This window comes from Artibeus jamaicensis, unplaced genomic scaffold (assembly GCF_021234435.1).
Source record: "Artibeus jamaicensis isolate MK-2021 breed Jamaican fruit bat unplaced genomic scaffold, CSHL_Jam_final contig_475, whole genome shotgun sequence".
Taxonomy (NCBI): domain Eukaryota; kingdom Metazoa; phylum Chordata; class Mammalia; order Chiroptera; family Phyllostomidae; genus Artibeus; species Artibeus jamaicensis.
Window position 1 is genome coordinate 5,361,677 of NW_026521852.1, and position 11,995 is coordinate 5,373,671.

The 11,995-nt window shown below is 42.0% G+C and overlaps 1 protein-coding gene across 1 annotated transcript in view; it reads left to right on the forward strand.

The window, feature by feature from the left end:
• The window catches only part of CD48 (CD48 molecule), a 49,567-nt gene extending 38,409 nt beyond the window's left edge, over positions 1–11,158 (forward strand). Inside the window, exons 3-4 of the mRNA XM_037134275.2 lie at positions 7,781–8,050; positions 10,084–11,158. Coding sequence (XP_036990170.2) covers positions 7,781–8,050; positions 10,084–10,163 — 350 coding nt within the window. The 3' untranslated portion in view covers positions 10,164–11,158. The remainder of the gene's footprint in view (positions 1–7,780; positions 8,051–10,083) is intronic.
• The last annotated feature ends 837 nt before the right edge of the window (positions 11,159–11,995 follow it).

An 11,995-nucleotide genomic window follows, 5' to 3' on the forward strand; every position in this document is an offset into this window, starting at 1 on the left:
GCATCTTTGACAAAAGATTTTGTACCAGGCAAAATGATCCGAAACATAATCTTGGAAATCCCTCTTCTTGACATGAAGTCTTGAATCATCCCGTTTTTTTTTTTTTTTTGCTTGTTTGTTTCTCCTTTTCTTATTTCATCTTTTGGATCAGATCTTCTGTCCTAAAGACTTCTCTCCCGCCCTATCTCCTCTTCTATGCACTGCCTACAAAAAGCTTACCCCCACATTTAATTTGTAGGCTGTCTCTCCCAGTTCTTTTCTGTATTTAATTATTGTTCAAGTACAGTTTTCTGTCTTTTACTCCCATCCCAGCCCACCCCACCAGTGCTCCCCACCTCCCTCCCATTTCCACCCCCCTTAGTTGTTGTCCATGTGTCCTTTATACTGGTTCCTGTAAATCCTTCCCCTTTTCCCCCTGAAATTCCCTCACCTCTCCCCTTTGGCCACTGTACCCTTGTTCTCTATTTCAGTGTATTTGTTTTTATTTTGCTTGCTTCTTTCATTATTTCTTTTAAATTTTTTTATTGATTATGCTGTTGCAGTTGTTCTATTCCCCCCTTCATTCCCCTCCACACTACCCCCCATCCCCACCATTACCCCCCCTTTAGTTTATGACCATGTGTCTCAAGTCCTTTAGATTCTATATTTCCCATACTATTCTTGCACCCCCATCTATTTTCTATCTACTGTCTATGCTACTTATTTTCTGTACCTTCTTCCCCCTTCTCCTCCTCCCACTCCCCCTGTTGCTAACCCTCCTTGAGATCTTCATTTCTATGTTTCCACTCCTGATCTAGCTGTCCTGTTAGTTTGCTTTTGTTTTAGGTGTGGTTGTTAATAACTGTGAGTTTGCTGTCCTTTCACTGTTCATGTTTCTTTAACTTCTTTTTCTTAGATAAGTCCCTTTAACATTTCATATAATAAGGGCTTGGTGATGATGAACTCCTTGAATTTGATTTTATCTGAGAAGCACCTTATCTGTCCTTCCATTTTAAATGAAAGTTTTGCTGGATAGAGCAATCTTGGTTGTAGGTCTTTAGATTTCATGACTTGGAATACCTCTTTCCAGCCCCTTCTTGCCTGTAAGGTCTCTTTTGAGAAATCCGCTGACAGTCTGATGGGAACTCCTTTGTAGGTGACTGTCCCCTTAGCTCTTGCTGCTTCTAGGATTCTCTCCTTCATTTTAATCTTGGCTAATGTAATTATGATGTGCCTTGGTGTGTTTCTTCTTGGGTCCAACTTCTTTGGGACTCTCTGAGCTTCCTGGATTTCCTGGAAGTCTATTTCCTTTGCCAGATTGGGGAAATTCTCCTTTATTATTTGTTCCAATAAGTTTTCCACTGGTGGCTGTGCCTTTCCCCCTTCTGGTACCCCTATAATTCGGATGTTGGAGCGTTTAAAGATGTCCTGGAGGTTCCTAAGACTCTCCTCATTTCTTTGAATTCTTGCTTCTTGACTCTTTTCTGTTTGGCCATTATTTGCTTTCTTCTGGTCCACTCCATTGATTTGAGTCCCAGTTTCCTTTTCATTGCTATTGGTGTCCTGTGCAATTCCATTCATTTCAATTAGTTTCACCTTCATATATTTGTCTAATTTGTGGCTATAATCAACCAGTTCTGTGAGGATCCTGATCACCAGTGTTTTAAACTGTGCATCTGAGAGTTTTGCTATTTCTTCATCGCTTAGATTTATAGGCTCTGGGACTTTGAGATCTTCTTGAGCCATTTTTGGTCTGTTTGCGCCCATTAAGTGTGAGGAGGGGAGCCCTGGACTCTCAGGCCGCTGGGTTGTGATGCTGTATGTGGAGGCATAGTCAGAGCGGGGAAATGGCGGTCCCTTCTGCTGTTTCTCGCAGCTGGGTGAGGAGCAGAGCCTTAGGTGGTTCACCAGGGCTGGGCCACTCAGAGTTGCTGGGTTATAACGCTGTATGTGGAGTTGGGGTCAGAGTGGGGAAATGGTGGCACCCTCCGCTGCCGCTTGCCTTGGGGACCCGCTGGGTCCCGGTCGAGTCGCCCACTCCCTCGCTTGTCTACCCACGCACAAATGTGCGACCACAGTCAACATGCAGCCCTGCTCTCTCGCTGTTTCCCCCGCGGTCGCTTGCTTGGTTGCTTGCTCGGTTGCTCACTAGGTCCAACCCTGCGCCTGAATTCCGCGCACCTGAGTCCGTCTGACTGAGTTTTCCTGTGCAACCCTGCTCCACCAGCTGCTGGTTTCGCCCCTTACTGGTCAGGCTGAAGAATTTGTTGTTAACAGACTTCCGAAAAGTTCAATTTTCTGTGTTTAGGCTATGTTTTCTGTTGCTAATATTTAGTTGTCTCTAAACTTGGTTGTGTGAGAAGGCACGGCACGTCCACCTATGCCTCCATCTTGGGGGAAGTCCTGTTTGTTTCATTATTTAGCTTCCTGCTAAAGATGAGATTATATGGTATTTGTCTTTCAACACCTAGCTTATTTCACTCAGCATAATGCTTTCCAGTACCATCCATGCTGTTGCAAAGGGTAGGAGTTCCTTCTTTCTTTCTGCTGCATAGAATTCCATTGTGTATATGTACCATAATTTTTGATCCATTCACTTACTGACGGACACCTAGGTTGTTTCCAGCTCTTGGCTATTGTAAATTGTGCTGCTGTGAACATTGGGGTGCATAGGTTCTTTTGCATTGATGTTTCAGGGTTTTTAGGATATAATCCCAGCAGTGGAATTGCTGGGTCAAAAGGCAGTTTCATTTTTAGTTTTCTGAGACAATTCCATACTGTTTTCCACAGTGGTTGTACCAGTATGCATTCCCACCAACAACGGATTTAGGGTCCCCTCTTCTCCACAACCTCTCCAACACTTGTTTGTTGCTTTGTTTATGATGGCCATTCTGATTGGTGTGAAGTGGTATCTCATTGTGGTTTTAATTTGCATCTCTCTGATAGCTAGTGATATTGAGCATCTATTTATGTGTCTCTGGATCTTCTGTATGTCCTCCTTGAAGAAATGTCTGTTCAAGTCCTTTGCCCACTTTTTAATTGGGTTGCTTGTCTTCTTAGACAAGTAGTCGTGTAAGTCGTGTAAGTTCTTTGTATATTTTGGAGATTAAATCCTTGTCTGAGGTATCATCGGCAAATATGTTTTCCCATAGAGTTGGTTCTCTTTTTATTTAAATACTGTTTTCTTTAGCAGTATAAAAGCTTTTAATTTTGATGAGATCCCATTTGTTTATTCTTTTCTTTATGTCCCTTGCTCTGAGGGGACACATCAGTAAAAAAGTTGCTGCGTGAAGCCCTGGCTGGTGTAGTTCAGTGGATTGAGCGCGGGCCTGCAAACCAGACAATCGCGGTTCAATTCCCAGTCAGGGCACATTCCTGGGTTGCAGGCCAGTTCCCTGCAGGCCAATTCCCAGCAGGGGATGCATGAAAGGCAACCATACATTGATATTTCTCTGGCTCTCTCCTTCCCTTCCCCTCTAAAGATAAATAAATAAAATTTTTTTAAAAAAAGTTGCTGCGTGAAATATCTGAGATTTTCTTGCCAATGTTCTCCTCTAGGACTTTAATGGTGTCACAGCTTATATTTAGGTCTTTTATCCACCTTAAAATTATTTTGGTATATGGTGTAAGTTGGTGCTCGACTTTCATTTTTTTTGCACATAGCTGTCCAGTTCTCCCAATACCATTTGTTGAAGAGGCTATTATTAGTCCATTTTATGTTGCTGCCCTATTTGTCAAATATTAATTGGCTGTAGAGACTTGGGTTTATTTCTGGGCTCTCTGTTCTGTTTTATTGGTCTATGTGCCTGTTGTTATGCCACTACCAGGCTGTTTTGATTACAATGGCCTTTAATACAGTTTGATATCAGATATTGTGATCCCTCCTACTTTGTTCTTTCTCAAAATTGCAGCTGCTATTCAGAGTCATTGTTTCCCCCCAGTTTTTAAATGATGTATTCAAAATGCCTGGAGAAGCTAAGACTACTCCATAACTTGCTCCCAACCTCCTGAATCAACACCATTCCTTGATATGCGATTAATGCCAAACACTTAGATTGTTGTATGTAAATGGATCAAGCATATTTTAATATTTAATCTTAGAAGCAATGAGGAAGCCTTCTACTTTGAAAATAAGGTCAGAATACCAAGAAAGGGAAGATGAATTTATGTCCAAGTCACTCAGGAACTCTCATGCAAGAACCTTATGTCAAAGTAGCCACAAGATTGTCTAATAGGAAACAAATTAGTGTGACTCCATCTTTACTGATAGAAACCAAAGCTTTGTGTGAAATCTTGAATTTGTAGAGATGGAAGGTAAAAAAGCATGCACCTGCCTATACTTTCCCTGATCCCTTTCCCTCATTTCTGAACCGCAGCAGAGTGAGCCTCCTTGGGCTCTGGTGACCACCATTGCTGGGGACTTTTGCTGTGTCAGGTACTCCCATTTGCTATCATTTTGTAAGTTACTAATGGTTTACCAACCAGCTTGCAAATTTTCTGAATATGTTAAAACCCACAAGCTAATTGGCTTCAGTACATCTGCCTGAGGATAATACCTTCAGGATATGTTTAGAAAAACAAACATCCTTTAGTCTAACCCAGGAATTTTGGACAGCTCATACGGGGTATTTTGGAATCAAATTACCCCAACTGATATAGTAAATCCCATCCACAAGTCCTCAGTGTTGTGCTGCTCACCATGAGAAATATGGAAGGTATATAAGACATAAGGCTAGTCCACATGAATTGGCAAAAAAAAATGGTATAAAAATTGCTCAGTTAAAGCATGCAAGGTAAGCTGAGCATCTGAGAGAGTTACATGGAGAAGATAAGTCTGGAGTTCTACTCTGCCTTGGTAGAGCTCCCTTTGCCCCTCCACACACATACAACAGAGGCAAGATCTGATCTGGTTAATTCTTTTTTTTTTTATTTTTTTTATTGATTATGCTGTTACAGTTGTTCTAGTCCCCCTTTATTCCCCTCCACCCTACCCCCCATCCCCACCATCACCCCCCCTTTAGTTTATGACCATGTGTCTCAAGTCCTTTAGATTCTATATTTTCCATGCTATTCTTGCCCCCCCCATCTATTTTCTATCTACTGTCTATGCTACTTATTTTCTGTACCTTCTCCCCCCTTCTCCTCCTCCCACTCTCCTGTTGCTAACTCTCCTTGAGATCTTCATTTCTATGTTTCCACTCCTGATCTAGCTGTCCTTTTAGTTTGCTTTCATTTTAGGTGTGGTTGTTAATAACTGAGTTTGTTGTCCTTTCACTGTTCATGTTTCTTTAACTTCTTTTTCTTAGATAAGTCCCTTTAACGTTTCATATAATAAGGGCTTGGTGATGATGAACTCCTTGAATTTGATCTTATCTGAGAAGCACCTTATCTGTCCTTCCATTTTAAATGAAAGTTTTGCTGGATAGAGCAATCTTGGTTGTAGGTCTTTAGATTTCATGACTTGGAATACCTCTTTCCAGCCCCTTCTTGCCTGTAAGGTCTCTTTTGAGAAATCCGCTGACAGTCTGATGGGAACTCCTTTGTAGGTGACTGTCCCCTTAGCTCTTGCTGCTTCTAGGATTCTCTCCTTCATTTTAATCTTGGCTAATGTAATTACGATGTGCCTTGGTGTGTTCCTTCTTGGGTCCAACTTCTTTGGTACTCTCTGAGCTTCCTGGATTTCCTGGAAGTCTATTTCCTTTGCCATATTGGGGAAATTCTCCTTTATTATTTGTTCCAATAAGTTTTCCACTGGTGGCTGTGCCTTTCCCCCTTCTGGTACCCCTATAATTCGGATGTTGGAGCGTTTAAAGATGTCCTGGAGGTTCCTAAGACTCTCCTCATTTCTTTGAATTCTTGCTTCTTGACTCTTTTCTGTTTGGCCATTATTTGCTTTCTTCTGGTCCACTCCATTGATTTGAGTCCCAGTTTCCTTTTCATTGCTATTGGTGTCCTGTGCAATTCCATTCATTTCAATTAGTTTCGCCTTCATATATTTGTCTAATTTGTCCGTATAATCAACCAGTTCTGTGAGGATCCTGATCACCAATTTTTTAAACTGTGCATCTGTGAGTTTTGCTATTTCTTCATCGCTTAGATTTATTTCTGGGGCTCTGAGATCCTCTTGCGCCATTCTTGGTCTGTTCGGGGCCCTTTAAGTGTGAGAAGCGGCGGCTTGGATTCCCAGGTCGCTTGGTTGTGACGCTGTATGTGGGGGCGTGGCCAGAGTGGGGAAATGGCGACCCCCTTTGCCGCTTCTCACAGCTGGGTGCGGAGGAGCAGTGCCTTAGGTGGTTCACCTGGGCCGGGCCACTCAGAGTTGCTGGGTTATGACGCTGTATGTGGAGGTGGGGTCAGAGCAGGGAAATAGCGGCGCCTTCCACTGCCGCTAGCCGTGGGGACCTGCCGGCCCGGTCCAACCGCCCACTCCCTCGCCTGTCCACCCTCGCACAAATGCGCGACCTCAGTCAACACGCAGCCCCGGGCCCGGCTGTCTCCCCCGAGGTCGCTCGCCTGGTTGCTCGCTGGGTCGCTCACTAGGTCCAACCCTGCGCCTGGATTCCGCATCTGGATTCCGCACCTGAGTCCGGCTGACCGAGACCTCCTGTGCAATCCCGTTTCACCAGCCGCTGGTTTCGCCCCTTACCGGTCAGGCTGAAGAATTTGTTGTTAACGGACTTCCGAAAAGTTCAATTTTCCGTGTTCTGGCTGTGTTTTCTGTTGCTAATATTTAGTTTTCTCTAATCTTGGTTGTGGGAGAAGGCACGGCACATCCACCTATGCCTCCATCTTGGCGGAAGTGATCTGGTTAATTCTATTCCATGTTTTAATCCTGTGACATTTGAACTACACTGATATGGCAGATGGTTTACCCTTGACCAGAATGAAAAGACCCTAGAGGATTTCAAGTAAAGTGACCCTAGCAAAAGATAAAGCAGAAACTGGATTTACCTTTCTTCCTGTCTGCCAGCATAACAACAGCAGTGATGATGATGTGACCTTCAGTTTACACATAACACTTACAGTCTACAGAAAGCATCTTCTCGTGGACAATATTATTTTATAAGTGAGAAAGAAATTCAGGATGTCACTTATCTTGCCTAATATCACTCCACCAGAGCCAGGTCCAAGATCCAGGCTGGTCTCCATCCAAAGCTAGTGTTTTGTCCTTTCTATCTCATAACTATTACCCATCCCACCATCTACCCATCCATCCATCCATCTGTTCATTAGATATTTATAGAATACCTGTTCTGTGGCAGGTACTGCACTAGGTACTGAGATATAAAAGTTAACAAGCACAGTGCTGTTGGTCATTGTTGACAGGTGCTGGGGTTACATGAGGTTCTTTTTTGTAGCTCTGCCAGAGTCCAGAAAAGGGCTTCACCATGTGCAGAGCAGTATGTCTTAACCTAGACTCTTGCTGAAGCTGAGTCCAAAAGTCTTTGAAGAACAGATAGGCCACGGTGCCAACTGAGGGCCATTGCTAGAGAAGAGGCCCTGAGCAATTCAAAGATCTCTCTGCAAGCATTCTGCTGTTCTTTCTGGACCACAGATGGTCATAGACCCATTTTGTTTCTGGGTGCATGGCTTCCCCTTCTGAATCCAGCTTCACTTCCACCCAAGGAGAAGTTCTTCTCTTTCTTCTATAGGGGCTTCCTCTCTAATTCTAATTTCCACAGCATTTGTCCCCTCCTAGCTTCCTTTGTATGTTGTTGGCTAAATTTACCTGACAGCATAAAAATGCTTCATAAATGCATAAATCCATTGTTTCATCTTATAACCTCTTTCTCATCTTCAGATCCTGTACCTAAGCCTGTCATAAAAATTGAGAAAATACAGGAAGTGAACAACAGCTGTTTTCTGATCCTGTCATGTGTGATCCCGGATAATATATCTGTTCAATACTTCTGGTTTAGGGACTCAGGTCCCTTCCCAAAAGAGCTCCAGAGTGATGTGCTTAACATCTCCATTAAGCCACAAGACTACTCCAAGTTTTACACATGCCAAGTCAGCAACTCCGTGAGCAGTAACAATGACACAATCAACTTTACTTCAGCCTGTACACCAGGTAAGAAATATTCCTAAGGGAGCTGTTGTGAGTTCAGAGCCATTAGTTTTCATGTGAGTGAAGAAAGGTGTGGGGTTCCTATTCAGCCTCCTGACACAGAATTTGGTGGAGAACCTCAGAGGCATCTGGAAGACTTGGGTTCTACTCATGGCTCCACTAAAACCTCCTAGTAAACTCGCTTTATCTTTATGGAGCTCAGTGTCCTTATCTGCAAAGGATGATTGCATAGGATGTCCCCTTTCCTCACTTGCTCTAACAATGCATGGTCCTTGAATCTGCAGTCAGGGTAATTGTAGGAAAATTTGAGATATCATGAAGAGCAAACAGAAAAAGGACAAATGGGAGAGCAGGCCACATATTGTTGAGCAAGTGTACCAAGGGGTTTCTGGTAGATAGCCTAAATCAGCAAATAAAGGCCAAGGAGATGAGCATGAGTAAAAACAAGTAGTGAACAGGAGTGAGAGCCTTATCCTAAGGTAGAGACACTCTGCTCTCCCCAACTGTGTGCTTCTTGATGAATTTAGGAAAGCAAATTCTTGGTTTTATGTTTCACACTTCTCTGTCTCCTGGGAGGATCTACTCACTCACTTGAGCATCACTCCTATCTCTCTATGAAGCCTACACAGATCCTATAGTAAGGTAGCTTAGATCAAGTAGTAAGTTCATAGGCTTTGGAGTCAGATACCTGGGATTAACTCTAGGAATGTCACTTATTAGCTAAGCAAGTTACTTAGTTTCTCTAAGTCATGTCCTATTAAATAGCTGACAAAATAATAGTTTTTATTTCATGCTGTTATAAGGATTGAATGAGACAATACAAATGAGTCAGTACAGTGTCTGACAGGTTTTCAGTGAGTGGTAGCTAAATTATGCTCATTCCCATCACTTTGGGAAACACTAAGGGTTTGGGGACTCAATTAGTAAATATGGATCATTATAACCAGCATTCAGGTCTCTTACTCTTCACACCCCTGAAGTTACATGTTTGAGCTCTGGTATACATATCCTTCTCAAATAACTCATACCAGTGATGGCAACATTAACCTGAGATCCCTGTCAAGCCCTGTCAGGCACCATAGCCTTTAAGGACACTGCTCTTTCATGGTCCTCTTGGATCTAGTATACTCTCCCACCTGTGCTGATTTCTATACCTCTGCAGACACAGGTAGACTGTGGAACTTGTATTCTCTTCTTTATTCTTCCCAATTAACTGCTCATGTCTCTTCTAGTTGCCTCATATTTTCTTCTTTTCTGTCACCTCAGACTCAATATGAAGTTTGGTGTCTGACTTTGAGACCACAAGTTGACTGGGCAGTTCTAGCACCACCTTCATATCAAAACCATATCCCAAGATCCAGAAAAATAAAGACATGTAGTCCCTGTCCTTCATAAAATTAAGGGGACTGCTCATTTGCAGAGAAGATGAAAATAATAATACATCAATTTTTGAAATGGCTAAGCCTATCTTGTCACTTTTTAGCTGTTCAAATTATCCTACAAAAGCATCCCTAACCTCCCTTCCCTATTTTATCACTCATTCTTTTTCCCACTATTTGTACTTCCTCCCCTCTCTTCCCATCTGTCTCCTCTTCTCTCCCCCTCTGTTTTTATTCCCTTCCATCTCTATCTCCTTTCTAGTTGATGTAGGTAGTTAATGGGGTGGAGAAACAAGAAGGAGAAGAAATCCTTGCCTCCCCAGGGTCAGCTGTGCATAGCATTTATGATCATCTGTTTACATTTGGAGCTTTGCCCTACCTAATGATGTCCAGTGGAGGAGAGTTATTCTTTCCCAGGCCCACAGACATACAAAGTGACCTACATGATGAGAACTCACCTGAGCCAGTGGTAGGTAAGGGGATTCTACATTTTTTACACTTTACATCTGGGGAGATTGAAGAGGATGTCTCAGGCACACTAGGACTGGATTCAAGGAGATAACACTGTCCTGCCCCAATAACAATTCCCGTATCCCCACCCTTTATCAATGTAGTAATGAAGACACCTAAGTATTTGGGGTTCTCTTGTCTTTTCAGCACGATCTTCTGGAGTAGCTTGGATTTCAGCATGGCTAGTGGTCATGATATGCACTGTTCTTGGCCTCCTGTTGACCTGAAACAAGTTTTCCCAATCCTGAAATTTGAAGACTTGAAAGGTCTTGCTTCTATCAGCAACTATGCTCTTAACCTGGAAGAAGCTCTGGTTCTATTGGATAGAGAAAGAGTGTTAAGTCATGCATAAAGATTTTCAAATTAACTTTTAAAAATCATGGCTATGTATGGTGATCATCACAGGAAAATGGGGGAGGGGAGAGAGAAGAGTGTAAAAGAAGATAAATGATAGACTTCACTGGGGGTGGTGAACATACAATACAATGTACAGATGATATAATATAGAATTGTACACTTGAAACCTATATAATTTTATTAACTAATATCACCCAAATAAATTCAATTAAAAATAAATAATAAGTAAAAGAAAAAAAATAAGTTGAATGTCACATTTCAGGTTTGCGGATCTTCCACAACTGAGTTGAAATGGTATATTTACATCTGTAGATTAAATAATAAATTATTAACAAATCATCAATAATGTAACCATAATATGCTATTTAGACAAATGCTGAGTGGGGATAATCTCTTTTCTCAAATACGAAAGATTTTCTTTATGACATGCCATTCTAAATCTCAATTTAGAATAACTATTAAAAATATTATAAATCACTTGGCAAAAATAAAACTCCTAAGCATAAAAATAAAAATAAAAATCATGGCTAACATTTTATTTTATATCCCTTAGTTGTTTTCCAACATGGATATATAGATACACATGCACTTTTTTCCATCAAAAATTGTGATCAACCCTGGCTGGTGTTGCTTAGTGGATTGAGTGCTGTTCTGAGAACTAAAGGGATGCCCGTTCGATTCCCAGTCCAGGTCCCCAGTAGGGAGTATGTGAAAGGCAACCACACATTGATGTTTCTCTCCATCTCTTTCTCCCTCCCTTCCTCTCTCTGTAAAAATAAATAAAATCTAAAAAAAACCCACGATCATACTATGCCATGTTGTATGCAATGATTAAATAAATATTTAATATTATTATCAAAGTGGATTCCTGAAATTACCTCAAATCTGTCAGACAATGCCAACTCCATCAGCCTGGAAAATTTGGAATATCAAGGTAAGTAGGGGAAGAGCCTGGGACCATAGCCTTTAGCTCCTATGTGGCTGAAGGTTAATTTGTGCTGTCTCTGAGTCTTGCTCCCATACCTATGATAGACCTCCTTGTGATCCAACACTCCCAAACTTCCCCTTCACCAAGTTCTGGCTTCCTTTCTTGTGGTTTGCTTTCTCTGGCTCCTCTGAGGAACATTATCAGGTTTCCTGGGAATATGGGATCAGGCTTACTCCTCCAGAACTGGGTATACAGCTTTACCACATGAAATGATCCCTCCCAAACCTTTCTTGGGTAGCAGAGCTCCCCACCCTCTTTCATCATTGTTGCTGTGTAACTCTTTAAGTTGTAGCTGTGTTGGGTGATCCAATAAAACCATTAAATTGACTGAATATTCTCACCAGAGTCTCCCACTATATTATGTCCAGCCCAGCATTGACATAATAGTTGGATTTTTTTTGCCATAGGTTTTTCTCCTCTGAGGCTCCCCATAGGCCTTTAACTAAAGAAGGCCACTAAAGGGTAGGCTCCTTTGACACCAAACTATCCTTCCCCATATCCAGTCCCTGTGGCAGAGGCAAATGCTGTGCAAGCTTTTCATTTTCCTCCTGGACTGTGATGGTTAACTTTAAGTGTCAACTTTACTAGACCATGGAGATGCCCAAATATTTGGCCAAACATTATTCTGGGTATGTCTGTGAGGGCATTTCTCTTTGAGGTTAACATTTAAATCAGTAGACTGAATAAAGCAGATTACCCTCATCCAATCTGTTG